The sequence below is a fragment of the Esox lucius genome, chromosome 8 (genome assembly GCF_011004845.1).
Source record: "Esox lucius isolate fEsoLuc1 chromosome 8, fEsoLuc1.pri, whole genome shotgun sequence".
NCBI classification, from domain to species: domain Eukaryota; kingdom Metazoa; phylum Chordata; class Actinopteri; order Esociformes; family Esocidae; genus Esox; species Esox lucius.
The window spans coordinates 10,551,682-10,564,033 of record NC_047576.1 but is presented as its reverse complement, the minus strand read 5'-3'; the positions used below and the strand labels follow the sequence as shown (position 1 = coordinate 10,564,033).

The 12,352-nt window shown below is 39.8% G+C and overlaps 1 protein-coding gene across 1 annotated transcript; it reads right to left on the bottom strand.

Annotated features, from left to right (window-relative positions):
• Positions 1 to 3,037: 3,037 nt before the first annotated feature.
• tax1bp3 (Tax1 (human T-cell leukemia virus type I) binding protein 3) lies at positions 3,038 to 10,875 on the bottom strand. Its single transcript, XM_010871522.4, has 4 exons — positions 10,508 to 10,875; positions 8,707 to 8,826; positions 8,335 to 8,412; positions 3,038 to 4,828 (listed from the first exon to the last, which is right to left on the bottom strand). Exons 1-4 carry the CDS (start codon positions 10,544 to 10,546, stop codon positions 4,694 to 4,696), a joined length of 372 nt encoding a protein of 123 aa, XP_010869824.1. The 5' UTR covers positions 10,547 to 10,875; the 3' UTR covers positions 3,038 to 4,693.
• Positions 10,876 to 12,352: the final 1,477 nt, after the last annotated feature.

Below are 12,352 nucleotides of genomic sequence, written 5' to 3'. Positions count from 1 at the left end.
TTCATGCATTTGCTCAGGGTCTGATCTTAGCAGCTCTGGGGAACCATTTGTAACCTACTCCTAACTACCCACACTCTCACCCACACATAGGCTATTGTTTTAGGCCCTCTGTGTATACGAGTATTAACTCAGTGTGGATAGAACTTTACAAAGGAATTCAAAAGACTCCATCTTCAGAATGCATTGGGTCTTTCTCGAAATTGACAATTTTCACAAAAATAGGCTAACATCATTATATTTTACACAGCAGTAAAAAAGTTTTTTTTGAGGGAATGTGGTTACGATCATCCAATATGTTCAGTTCTGTTTAACAATAGACAACAGGTGAATATAATTGAGACATTCATAAGCTATGTTCTGCTAGTAAGATAAGTTCATACATAGTCCTAATATTGATGTGAAAAACGTTTTGTTGCTGAAATAATGATAAAGTGTGGTTTAGGATGAACAGTAAATGCATTGGACATCTTCAAGCAATTGTCCATGACATTTCTGGTTTTTAAACCAGAACACAATTTTTTTTGGGTGAGGGGGTTGGAGGCCAAAAAATACAAAGTATTGCTAATCTCACCCATATAAAATGTTTGCTAAAGCAGTGTGTAGTTCCAGTAGTTGGCTATAGATACATGGCAAAACAACTGAAAATCTACCCAGATGTTGTGAATAGGCACCAAGCTACTGCAAAATGTAACTAAATGATCAGTTGAAATACAGCTAACTACTCTTCATCCCTGTCAAATGCTGAAGAATATTGTCTGCTGCAGTATTTTAATGTCTTAACAAAGTGGCAATGATCACTTTATCATAAGAAATGGTTTGAAGATCCTTGTCCCTCAGAACAAGCATAGATTTGAATCAATTCCATGATAACGTGATTCCAATCTGGTGTCTCTAGTGATAGAAGCAGATTGCATCACTATGGAAACACAATTACCCCGCCACAGTGTGGGAGGTGAGGACCATGTATGTATCTACATTTAGCTAGATAATTATGCATTTCTCTGTAGAAAGTAACACATGAAATTTGCAGCATTTTATGTGTAATGGATGATTGCTTAGTTGTCTTGAATTAAATCTTAAACATTAATTAAAACAAGATGATTTTCAACTCGAGCTTTGGTTTCCTCAAAGTCAACAGAAAATGATTTGTACCTTAATTTTAGGAGAGCATCCGCATTAATGTATACAAAGTAATATTAGGAAGTTAATGTTTTGGCATCCTTTTGGATTTGGCTTTTCTGATTAAATTAAACAACGTCCCCTACATGAACAACAACATTATACAGCGTTAATAGGGGGTGTATAAGGCAACGGTATACAATACAATTTTCTAATGTTAGTATGTCTTTAGGTGGAAGGTTATTCTCTCCGAGATTTCAGTTGCTTGGCAACAAGCAATGTGATCATGTACTGGACAATATGGTCCAACTGCATTTTATTTGTGTTAACAGTTCCAGCTTCTGACTTTTGTGATTTCTTTGAGGGAGCCACGTCCACCGCATGGCTACGTCATAGCACCCTGAGTATGTTCAGGCATGTGGAATGGAGCATGCTTCCTTTTCTATTGGAAAGGAATTATGCACTGCAAAAAACCAACCAACTGATCGTGGACCCAGGAGGCAGAAGCAATAGCACAACTTTGAATTCAACCCTAGTTTTAAGGGGAGCTTCCTAGCCACCACCAGGGTCAGTGTAGGGAGTCAAAGTCGTCAACGTCCTTGCCACGAAAACCAGTAAGAAATTGAAATTGACAGACTACATAATCACCATGATGAAGATGACACAAGTGCTTCAACCTTAGGTAACTGAAGAGGTGTTTACAAGGACCATCACAAACTCCAACAGATGCACCATTGAAAGCATACTCTCAGGCTAAGGCACTTCCTGGTACGGCAATAGAACCCACCCACAACCACATACCTCTGGAAGGTGCTGGGGCCAGAACTGCACCCGCCCCTGGACATTTACTCCACGTGGTGCAGCTGAAAGGCCACAAAGATCATCACTGACACCTACAACAACAATCTCCTTTAATGAAGCATTAAACATTTCTAAAACTTTGAAACTTCCAATGACACAAACTCTTAAGTAATCATGTCAACAGCTTCCCTCTCTCAGCTTCTGGGAATAAAAGAATGCATTTGCATACCACATCATTAGCAATATTATGAGTAAGGAGAAAAAAGTGCCATGTCTGTATCCATTTGCTAATGACAGTCTTAAATAAAAAAAGATGCTGAGTTTGATAAAAGCTGATGATGATTTCATTTGGGAAGAGCTGACCTAGGTGCCATCTGGGTGGTCGATGATCTCTCCACAAAAGCAGGTGAAAGGGGAGTGTTTGCTTTTAGACAAGCGGCAGTATAAACAGATGAAAGTGGAGAACCTGTTCGCTTAAAATGCCTCGGTACACAGATAACAGTTAGGAAATAGATGTGTTGCTTTGAAATTTCATTTGATGACTTTCAAGTTGGGAACATTAAGACACAAAGTTCCTTGTGGTGATAAAAGGAATGTCAATAACTGGATGCAGAATGAATATAGTTTTACAATTTTAAGACTCATCTTATGGAAATAACTTGCAAACTGACATATATCACATAGGTTTCAATTGATTAATATGCTCTATGTATGACAGGGCTGGTATGTTGTGTGGCAGCCAACAGACACACATTACCAACGCTTCAAATAACTTGCTTTTGGCATTATTTTGATGTGGGCAAATTAATTGTAGATCCAATATAACGTTAACTATGAAGTTAATATTGAGGGGAGTCCACTGAATTTTATACCGACTTTAGCTACTAAATATTCGTCCACTTAAGCAATGTTGCGCTTTTTACAATCCCAGATATTGTGCACAACAAACAAATACCAGGTGCATTGTTTCCATTCATTTTGTTTTATGTTAAAGAACATTCTGAAAGTGTACAGTTTACAATCATATGCCAACATGTTAATATCATAAGCTAAACTTAATGTAATGGTGTTCCTAATATAATTTGAGCACAAGACCACTGACATAAATATCAAAATGTTGGGCTACATTTAGTGTTTATTCAAAAGGTGGGTGTGGATATCAATTACTTTCCCAATTATATATAATGACAGTCTTCCAATCAACAAAAACAATACCATATCAAATATTAAGTTAGTAATTCATTACATTATGTTACAGGCTTGGCTATGTACTGTATAAAATGTGTTATAATTCTCTGTCCAAAATTGTAACCAGTAACCTAACTTTCAGAGTAACAAAATTAATTGGATTACAATACTTTTAAGAGGCATTAGTAGAAAACAAAAATTATTTATTCAAGTCATTTGATCTATGACCTGCTCTTCAACTAGCTCCTTTTTCAAATATGTACTTCTTGACTGTCATTGACAAGAGAAAGATGTACTTATTTCGAAAACATAATTGCTGAAAGTTATCCAAGAAGTGATAATCTAGTTATTTGATTGCATTCTTGCAAATTACAGGTAAACAATGTGTGTTATTGGTTATTCCCCCATGTGGAACTATTGTAATCTGAATAACAAACTTTTAGACATTTTAATAGGAATTGACAATAATTGGAATGAATGTGAGAAATCACTGTGTACTACACGACTGAGGAATATATTGAACACTATAGAAATAAAAAAAGCACTATTGGCACAATTAGTGAGTGGTACAATCACCAGTTTCACCTTAAGGCTTTGTGTATCAAACAACACTTTCAATTCACTAGTTCCATTAACCTCAGTCCAAACTAAACCAGTGTGCCAAGAGAGTATATTAGCTTTCTAAGATCAACCAGCAAGCCACATAATAAAACAATCCAAAATGCCATGTCCTCCACACAAACCTTAGAAGGCACTTGAAAAGGTTGAATATCCTCTGTCCTAATTTCAAGGCAAGGATGGCAACACCAGATAGAGTTTATCTCATTATCCAGATGGTTAAGAAGTAACGGTTTTCCTGCACGATTTACATAATTCAAATCCTTGAATACATTGTACAGTATTTGGTAGACATGAATTACAACAGTGAGTAAGGAGTTTGGATGTGCTTGTAAACTGGAAGATAAATGCTGGAAATTATAGTATGTCCATTGTATACATGTGTTCGCATAACAACCTCTACCACTACAAAACTGCCGAAGTTACACCACATGCCATAGGTGCATTATCAATCTATAATTTCTTTACATTGTGTTACTTTGGCTTATAGTGATGTTGACTCACAAACATTAGATATAAATTAAAATAATGACTGATGTCATTAACTGAAATGAAATGGACTAATGACAGAATGCACTGATAAACCTGCCAGTGACAATAACTAGGAAGGCACAGATGAAATTATAGAGCGTGAAAATAGTGTGCCCTTTTTTGGGAATATGTGAAAACAGCTATGATAAATGCCTTTCCACTACATCAATTCGGGAAGCCAAATTCAATTCAACTCAGGAAAGGAAAAACTATTGATTGAAATAAAATTCTCGGAATATGAACTTAATTCCATGTCCTGAATTTACACAATAAATGCAGAATTTGCCAGAATACTGAAGTGTTTGAGAGCCATTTGTCACTGACAATGTCTTGAATCAGACGGCAAATTCTGTCTTCATTATGGGACTAGTATTGCATAGGAGGGACGCCACTGGTTCAAAAGATAATGACAGCAAGACATTGTTACTGCCTGGGGTTACATCATAGAATGTCTGACAGCCTGCTCCAAAGATTTCCTGGTGACCAGCAGACGCACGACATCTTCGTTCTTCTTTGTCAGCCGTTTGCGAGCCTGGTCGTGTGTCACCATGGTCATATCCCATCCATTCACCTAGTGAAGACAAATCATGTTTAGGGAAAAATATAATTATATATGCCGTCCTTGCCTTGAAATATATATACACACACACACACACACACACACACACACACACACACACAGTATCTCACAAAAGTGAGAACACCCCTCAAGTTTTTGTATGTGACACTGAAGAAATGACACTTTGCTACAATGTCCAGTAGTAGTGTACAGCCTGTGTAACAGTGTATATTTGCTGTCCCCTCAAAATAACACAACAAACAGCCATTCATGTCTAAACCGCTGGCAATAAAAGTGAGTACACCCCTAACTGAAAATGTCAAAATTGGGCCCAATTAGCCATTTTCCCTCCCCGATGTCATGAGACTCATTCTTGTTACAAGGTCTCAGGTGTGAATGGGGAGCAGGTGTGTTAAATTTGGTGTTATCACTCTCACACTCCCTCATACTGGTCACTGGAAGTACAACATGCCACCTCATGGCAAAGATCTCTCTGAGGATCTGGAGAAAAAAAAATGTTGCTCTACATAAAGATGGCCAAGGCTATAAGAAGATTGCCAAGACTCTGAAACTGAGCTGCAGCACAGTGGCCAAGACCATACAGCGGTTTAACAGGACAGGTTCCACTCAGAACAGCCTCGCCATGGTCGACCAAAGAAGTTGAGTGCAGGTGCTCAGCGTCACATCCAGAGGTTGTCTTTGGGAAATATACGTATGAGTGCTGTCAGCATTGATGCAGAGGTTGAAGGGGTGGTGGGTCAGCCTGTCAGTGCTCAGACCATACGCCGCACACTGCATCAAATTGGTCTGCAAGGCTGTCGTCCCAGAAGGAAGCCTCTTCTAAAGATGATGCCCGCAAACAGTTTGCTGAAGACAAGCAGACTAAGGACATGGATTACTGGAACCATGTCCTGTGGTCTGATGAGATAAAGATAAACCTATTTGGTTCAGATGGTGTCAACTGTGTGTGGCGGCAACCAGATGACGAGTACAAAGAGAAGTGTGTCTTGCCTACAGTCAAGCATGGTGATGGGAGTGTCGTACTGAAACAGAGCATGATCCCCTCCCTTCGGAGACTGGGCCACAGGGCGGTACTCCAAACACACCTCCAAGATGACCACTGCCTTGCTAAAGAAGCTGAGGGTAAAGGTGATGGATTGGCCAAGCATGTCTCCAGACCTAAACCCTTTTGAGCATCTGTGGGGCATCCTCAAACGTAAGGTCTCTAACATCCAGCAGTTCGGTGATGTCGTCATGGAAGTGGCAATCCGTGAAGCTCTGGTGAACTCCATGCCCAAGAGGGTTAAGGCAGTGCTGAAAAATAATGGTGGACACAAAATATTGACACTTTGGGCCCAATTTGGACATTTTCACTTAGGGGTGTACTCACTTTTGTTGCCAGCGGTTCAGACATTAATGTCGGTGTGTTGTGTTATTTTGAGGGAACAGCAAATGTACACTGTTATACAAGCTGTACACTCACTACTTTACATTGTTGCAAAGTGTCCTTTCTTCAGTGTTGTCACATGAAAACAATCAAATATATGCAAAAAATGAGGGGTGTACTCACTTTTGTGAGATACTGATATATATGCATCGAACAAAATTATAAACAACACTTTTGTTTTTGCCCCCTTTTATCATGAGCTGAACTCAAAGCTCTAAGACCTTATGTACACAAAAGGCCTATTTCTCTCAAATAGAGTTCACAAATCTGTCCAAATCTGTGTTAGTGAGCACTTCTCCTTTACTGAGATAATCCATCCACCTCACAGGTGTGGCATATCAAGATGCTGATTAGACAGCAATTATTATTGCACAGGTGTGCCTTAAGCTGGCCACATTAAAAGGCCACTAAAATGCGCAGTTTCACTGTATTGGGTGGGTTCAAAAACCAGTCAGTATCTGGTGTGACCACCATTTGCCTCACCCAGTGCAACACATCTCCTGCATATAGAGTTGATCAGGTTGTTTATTGTGGCCTGTTGAATGTTGGTTCACTCCTCTTAAATGGCTGTGCGAAGTTGCTGGATATTGGCAGGACCTGGAACACGCTGTCATATACGCCGATCCAGGGCATCCCAAACATGCTCAATGGGTGACATGTCTGGAGAGTATGCTGGCCATGCAAGAACTGGGATGTTTTCAGCCTCCAGGAATTGTGTACAGATCCTTGTAACATGGGGCCATGCATTATTTATGCTGCAACATGAGGTGATGGTCGTGGATGAATGGCAAAGCAATGGGCCTCAGGATCTAGTCACGGTATCTCTGTGCATTCAAAACGCCATCAATAAAATGCACCTGTGTTCATTGTCCATAACACACGCCTGCCCATACCATAACCCCACCGCCACCATGGGCCACTCGATCCACAACATTGACATCAGCAAACCCCTCACCTACACGACATCATACATGCTGTCTGCAATCTGACCTGTACAGTAAAAACTGGGATTCATCCGTGAAGAGAACCCCTCTCCAAAGAGTATTTGCCCACTCAAGTTGGTTACGACGACAAACTGCAGTCAGGTCGAGACCCCGATGAGGACGACGAGCATGCAGATGAGATTCCCTGAGACAGTTTCTGACAGTTTGTGCAGAAATTCTTTGGTTATGCAAACCGACTGTTGCAGCAGCTGGTCTCAGACGATCTTGGAGGTGAAAATGCTGTATGTTGAGGTACTGGGCTGGTGTGGTTACACATGGTCTGCAGTTGTGAGGCCGGTTGGATGTACTGCCACATTTTCTGAAATGCCTTTGGAGACTGCTTATGGTAGAGAAATTAACATTCAGTTCACGGGCAACAGCTCTGGTGGACATTCCTGCAGTCAGCATGCCAATTGCACGCTCCCTCAAAACCTGCGACATCTGTGGCATTGTGCTGTGTGATGGAACTGCACATTTTAGAGTGGCCTTTTATTGTGGCCAGCCTAAAGCACACCTGTGCAATAATCATGCTGTCTAATCAGCATCTTGATATGCCACACCTGTGAGGTGAATGGATTATCTTGGCAAAGGAAAAGTGCTCACTAACACAGATTTAGACAGATTTGTGAACAATATTTGAGAGAAAGGACTGTTGTGTACATAGAGAAAGTCTTAGATCTTTGAGTTCAGCTCATGATAAATGGGGGCAAAAACAAGTGTTGCATTTATTATTTTGTTCAGTGTATATCAGTATCTCACAAAAGTGAGTACACCCCTCACATTTTTGAAGCAGATACTACTTCAATATAGACCAAAACCCTGGTTGAAGCACTCTCTGTGCTTAGATAATCGAACCAGACTCTGTGAAATACAATACTTTCTTCCTACTGTTTTCAATAGATTATTGATGTGAGGTTGGTGGAGTATTGAGAATAGGATGGGCTTGTCCCAAAGTAGCAACTGAAAGGGAGTAAATGCCGCCACCTTGTGGAAATGTACTAACCAGGTAAAATGAAACAATTTCAGGCTAAAAGTTAGAAACAAGCATTTCTGAAATGATCAACATCTCAAACTATTTGGAAGAATACCTGCATTACTTTGTCTCCCATCATCAAGCCTGCAACTTCTGCTGGTCCACCTGGGGTCACCCGTGTCACATAGATGCCCTGTCACAACCCAGAAACTGTTAAAGCAAACCAGAAACGCATGACAAAGTCTAACACCTGGATCTACACATAAATCGTAAAACATATCTTACATTTAATATAGCCTTGTTGGATTATAAAGCCCGAACTTTAAAATGTCACAGTTCTTAGTGTAATCCGCTATTGTATGAACTCAGCTACCTGAGGCTACAGTTGATGTGTTCAGGCCTGTCATTCTGAATTCGGCTGATGTTACTGGGTAGGGAAGAGGTTCCTGAACTATTAGGACAGCATTTCCATTTGTCTTGCTTGTACCTTGTCTGACTTGTCTTCAGAGAAGGGGTTCTGGCCAGGGTCTTGGTCTATCCCCCCTCCAATGCTGAAACCCAGGATTAAATGTTCACCCTGGCGCAGTTTGCGGATTTCAATTCGTTGCTGTAAAAGCACATTAAAGTTCATAGTTGAGCCGGACAAGGAGATAATTCATAACTTCCACAGCCAAGTACATAGTGTTTTGTTTTTTTCATTCTAATATGATCCATGATTTAAAAAGAAGAAGAAATGACTACCAGTAGTTATCAAGCATAAACTAGCCACAACCTTTGATTTGAGGTGATGACTGGCATTAAATGTTTTGTTGAGTCCCCCCCCATCGTGAAGCTACTGCAAGCTCTGTGCTTCCTTTAACAATGTAAACACTAGGCTTGAGAATAGGTTGCAGTTCCCAGAAGGGGCAACATGAATTCCACAGTGTGATGTTGGCGATCGACTGAAAAGGACAATCCTCTGCCACCACTTGATGGGGGAACACAAACACCCTTCTCAGTCTTGCTACAGAGTGTTCCTCAGACAGCTGCCCTCTCATTAAAACAGATGGAGGATTCAGGCAAATCTATCTCACAGCTTTTCACAACACAATGCCAGCCTGTGTAGTGGACACAAGAAAAGGCTCAAGAAGAGCTTCAGTAGTGTGATTCAGTGTCTTGTGTCAGACATTCTTGAAAGCACCACAATCAGGGCTCAATATGGTCAACCATAATTTGGTAGAGGTGAATTGTTTGGTAAGGAGAACATTTTCAGATGTTTTTTTAATGTTGGCTGAACACAAGAATGTCCATATTCATGGAAACATGAATCCAAAATTGTAGTGTTAAGTACTGCACTATGACTTTTTCTCTCTTCTAGGACTGACCTTTCTGAGCAAAAGTACTTTTACTGAGTTGTTTGTCGGGTGTGAAAACTAAATCACAGTGAAATGCACATAACATGTCTGAAAGGGTAGAAGATATCTGTTGCATAATAAGTGAGTGGGCCACACAAACTAACTAAGGCAACTAAACAGGTGTGTGTAGAAGTCTAAATTAGAACACTACTAAGCAATTCCTTCATAATCTACTGCCTATTTGTGAAGCCTAGCTGATAAGAATAACCAGTGTGTCGTGAGACATACCCTTCCCGTAACACAGTAGTTAGAAAGTCACTTCAATGACTGTCAATAGGCTATAGTACTTAACTGCACTGTGTCGACAGGTAGCCCTTCATCGCCTAGCGTACTGTACTAGGCAGGTGACGCCCAGTTTCATGCAGCATAGCACTCAAGTCGGCTAATAATGCTAGTTACCCATAGCCCAGAGATAACACTTCAGGCTACTCCCTAAAGAAGAAAAAACCCGAAAGGCAGCAATGTGTAACATTAGATTAATTGCGTTTGGGATACTAGACTTCAAATATGAAAATGAAATACTGATATAACATCATAACCCGTTGAATGAACTGTTCCTGAACTGATGGCTAGTTAGCAATGCAATTCAATCTGAAACAAAGAAAGCGAACAACAGAACAACGTAAAAACATAAATTAAGTGCATAGGATAACAGGATATTGGACACTGATGCTCCGAACAAGCTTTGACGTTACAATGGATTGTAAAAGGGTAAGTTCGAATAGTTACTGCACACCGACGAAAACACTATCGTGACCAGTATAATATTATCAATGTGAAACCGAGATTTTGGGACATCACATGTATAATTTACATCGAGAAACCGATATAATGATTATAGGCCTGGACAATGGATTCCGTAGTTGAGTAGTATTATATATTTCCTAAACTTACCACTACTGCGGTAACTGGTTGTCCTGGGATGAAAGACATGGTTTCTGACTGTAACTCAGACACAATTGTTGTGTTAATCCCCAGTCAAAGACTGTAAACAGTTGTAGCTTGTTTCATGAAATCACAGAGTATTAAAGAATACTTCCTTGGCTTTAGTTCAGCGAATCGCATAAGACCAGCAAGCAAATAATTCCTGGCATGTAAAGGCAGGGTTGGTGTTATGATGTCATACTCCCCCATCGTAGACGTGGTTAGTCGTCGGTGATTACCGACCAATGCTCTATTCAAATTAAAACACGGAATTCAGAAATCTTCGACCATATGATTTCACTGAAAGTCATTTAATTCCAAGATAGAAGATTGGAACGTGGACAACATCATACAACTCCGACATGGAAATTTTAAGATTACTGACGTCATACTTTACCTAGTTATTTTCCCAGTTCCAATATATTTTAAACGCTGCACAAAATGGCTTCATATGCTCATCGGAAATGGGAAGCTGGACGTTTTTTTGGGAACAATTCTTAAACCAATTCGATTTCATCTAGTGCGGTAAGCCTATAAGTTAGCTAACATTGTTTATTATAAATCAAGGTAGCTGGCTTGTCTATAATTGACAATGGTCCGACAACCAACATTAACCATATTGATAAGGTTGTAGCTGTCACAAACGGAAAAGGAAACGTCACACCAAGGAAACTCACAACAACATTATTTCTCTAAATTGATATTGCCAATGTGTCGTTCAAGTGACATTTCCAACTTGGAATTAGGGGCTTCCCATTATTCCAATACCACATGAACGTAAAATGTTTTCTGGCAAAGTGGAGCTGACGTCACATAGTTACATTTTAATAAAAAAATTTATAGATTTTATACGATGTCGGGGATCTAATGTGACCATGGAGTTGAATGTTGCCGACTATCCATGATGATGATGACCTATGGCATCAGCAGTATAACCTCAAATAATTAAAAATGAATTAGTTAGGAGTTAAGATCTGCTTACATCATGATTGCTGTAATGTTCTGGTATAATGTAAGGGTGACACAGATAAGAGTCAAACATGCCATGCCCATAACAGTATTCCTCTTTGTTGGGTAAATATATTGCTGGCCTTCTGGGAACAGCTTCATTAAATGCCTTTTAAGGGACGAAATGGAAAAACTGGAAAAAACATGTAATGGATCCTTTAAGACCACTAGATGGTGGTGTTGTCTCACGTTATGCTGCTTGTGTTCAAGTGTGATAGGGTGTGCATCAGAAAAGTAGACTATTTAACCTACTGTAGAGTGGGGGCACATTTTGAAACATCACTGTCAGCGTCATTATTGACAGACATCAAGCTTCAGGCACTTTGTTCGTTAATCAAATTGGTATTTTAGTAGATGAAATTACTTAAAGATGTATTAAATGTCAATAATAAAATAAAGCATGCTTAGTTTCCACTGGCTACTTTGTTGTGTGAGAACTGATGTACCAATAAAATTCATTTTTGGTAGGTGTGGAATAATCACAATATATACTGGTAATGTTCCCATGCGTACTTTGTATGAGACCTCCCAAGTACTCTCCGGAAATGCCAGTAAATGTAGTACACATTTGCCATTTTGCGTTCCTAGGTTCCCTTTCTGTTGGTCACTTCACTATCACAATAGGGGATTATACCTGTTTACGCCATGTGCACAACTGGATTAATTATTCAGTCAAGCCTTTCCAGGCCAATTAAGTACTAAGCATTCACTGACAAGTTTTTAAAGTGCTATGCAAAGATGTGAGCACAATAGATAAAGTCCCTTCCCCAGTGTTGCGCTACTACATGATTCTTTGTCTGTGCATGT

What these genes read in the sequence shown, in the direction of transcription:
- tax1bp3 (XM_010871522.4), bottom strand. Translation starts at nt 10,546, where the DNA reads ATGTCTTTCATCCCAGGACAACCAGTTACCGCAGTAGTG. An exon ending in AACCAGTTACCGCAGTAGTG is followed by an intron (nt 8,827 to 10,507) that starts GTAAGTTTAGGA and finishes GTGCTTTTACAG; the next exon opens with CAACGAATTGAAATCCGCAA. An exon ending in TGGGAGACAAAGTAATGCAG is followed by an intron (nt 4,829 to 8,334) that starts GTATTCTTCCAA and finishes TGTCTTCACTAG; the next exon opens with GTGAATGGATGGGATATGAC.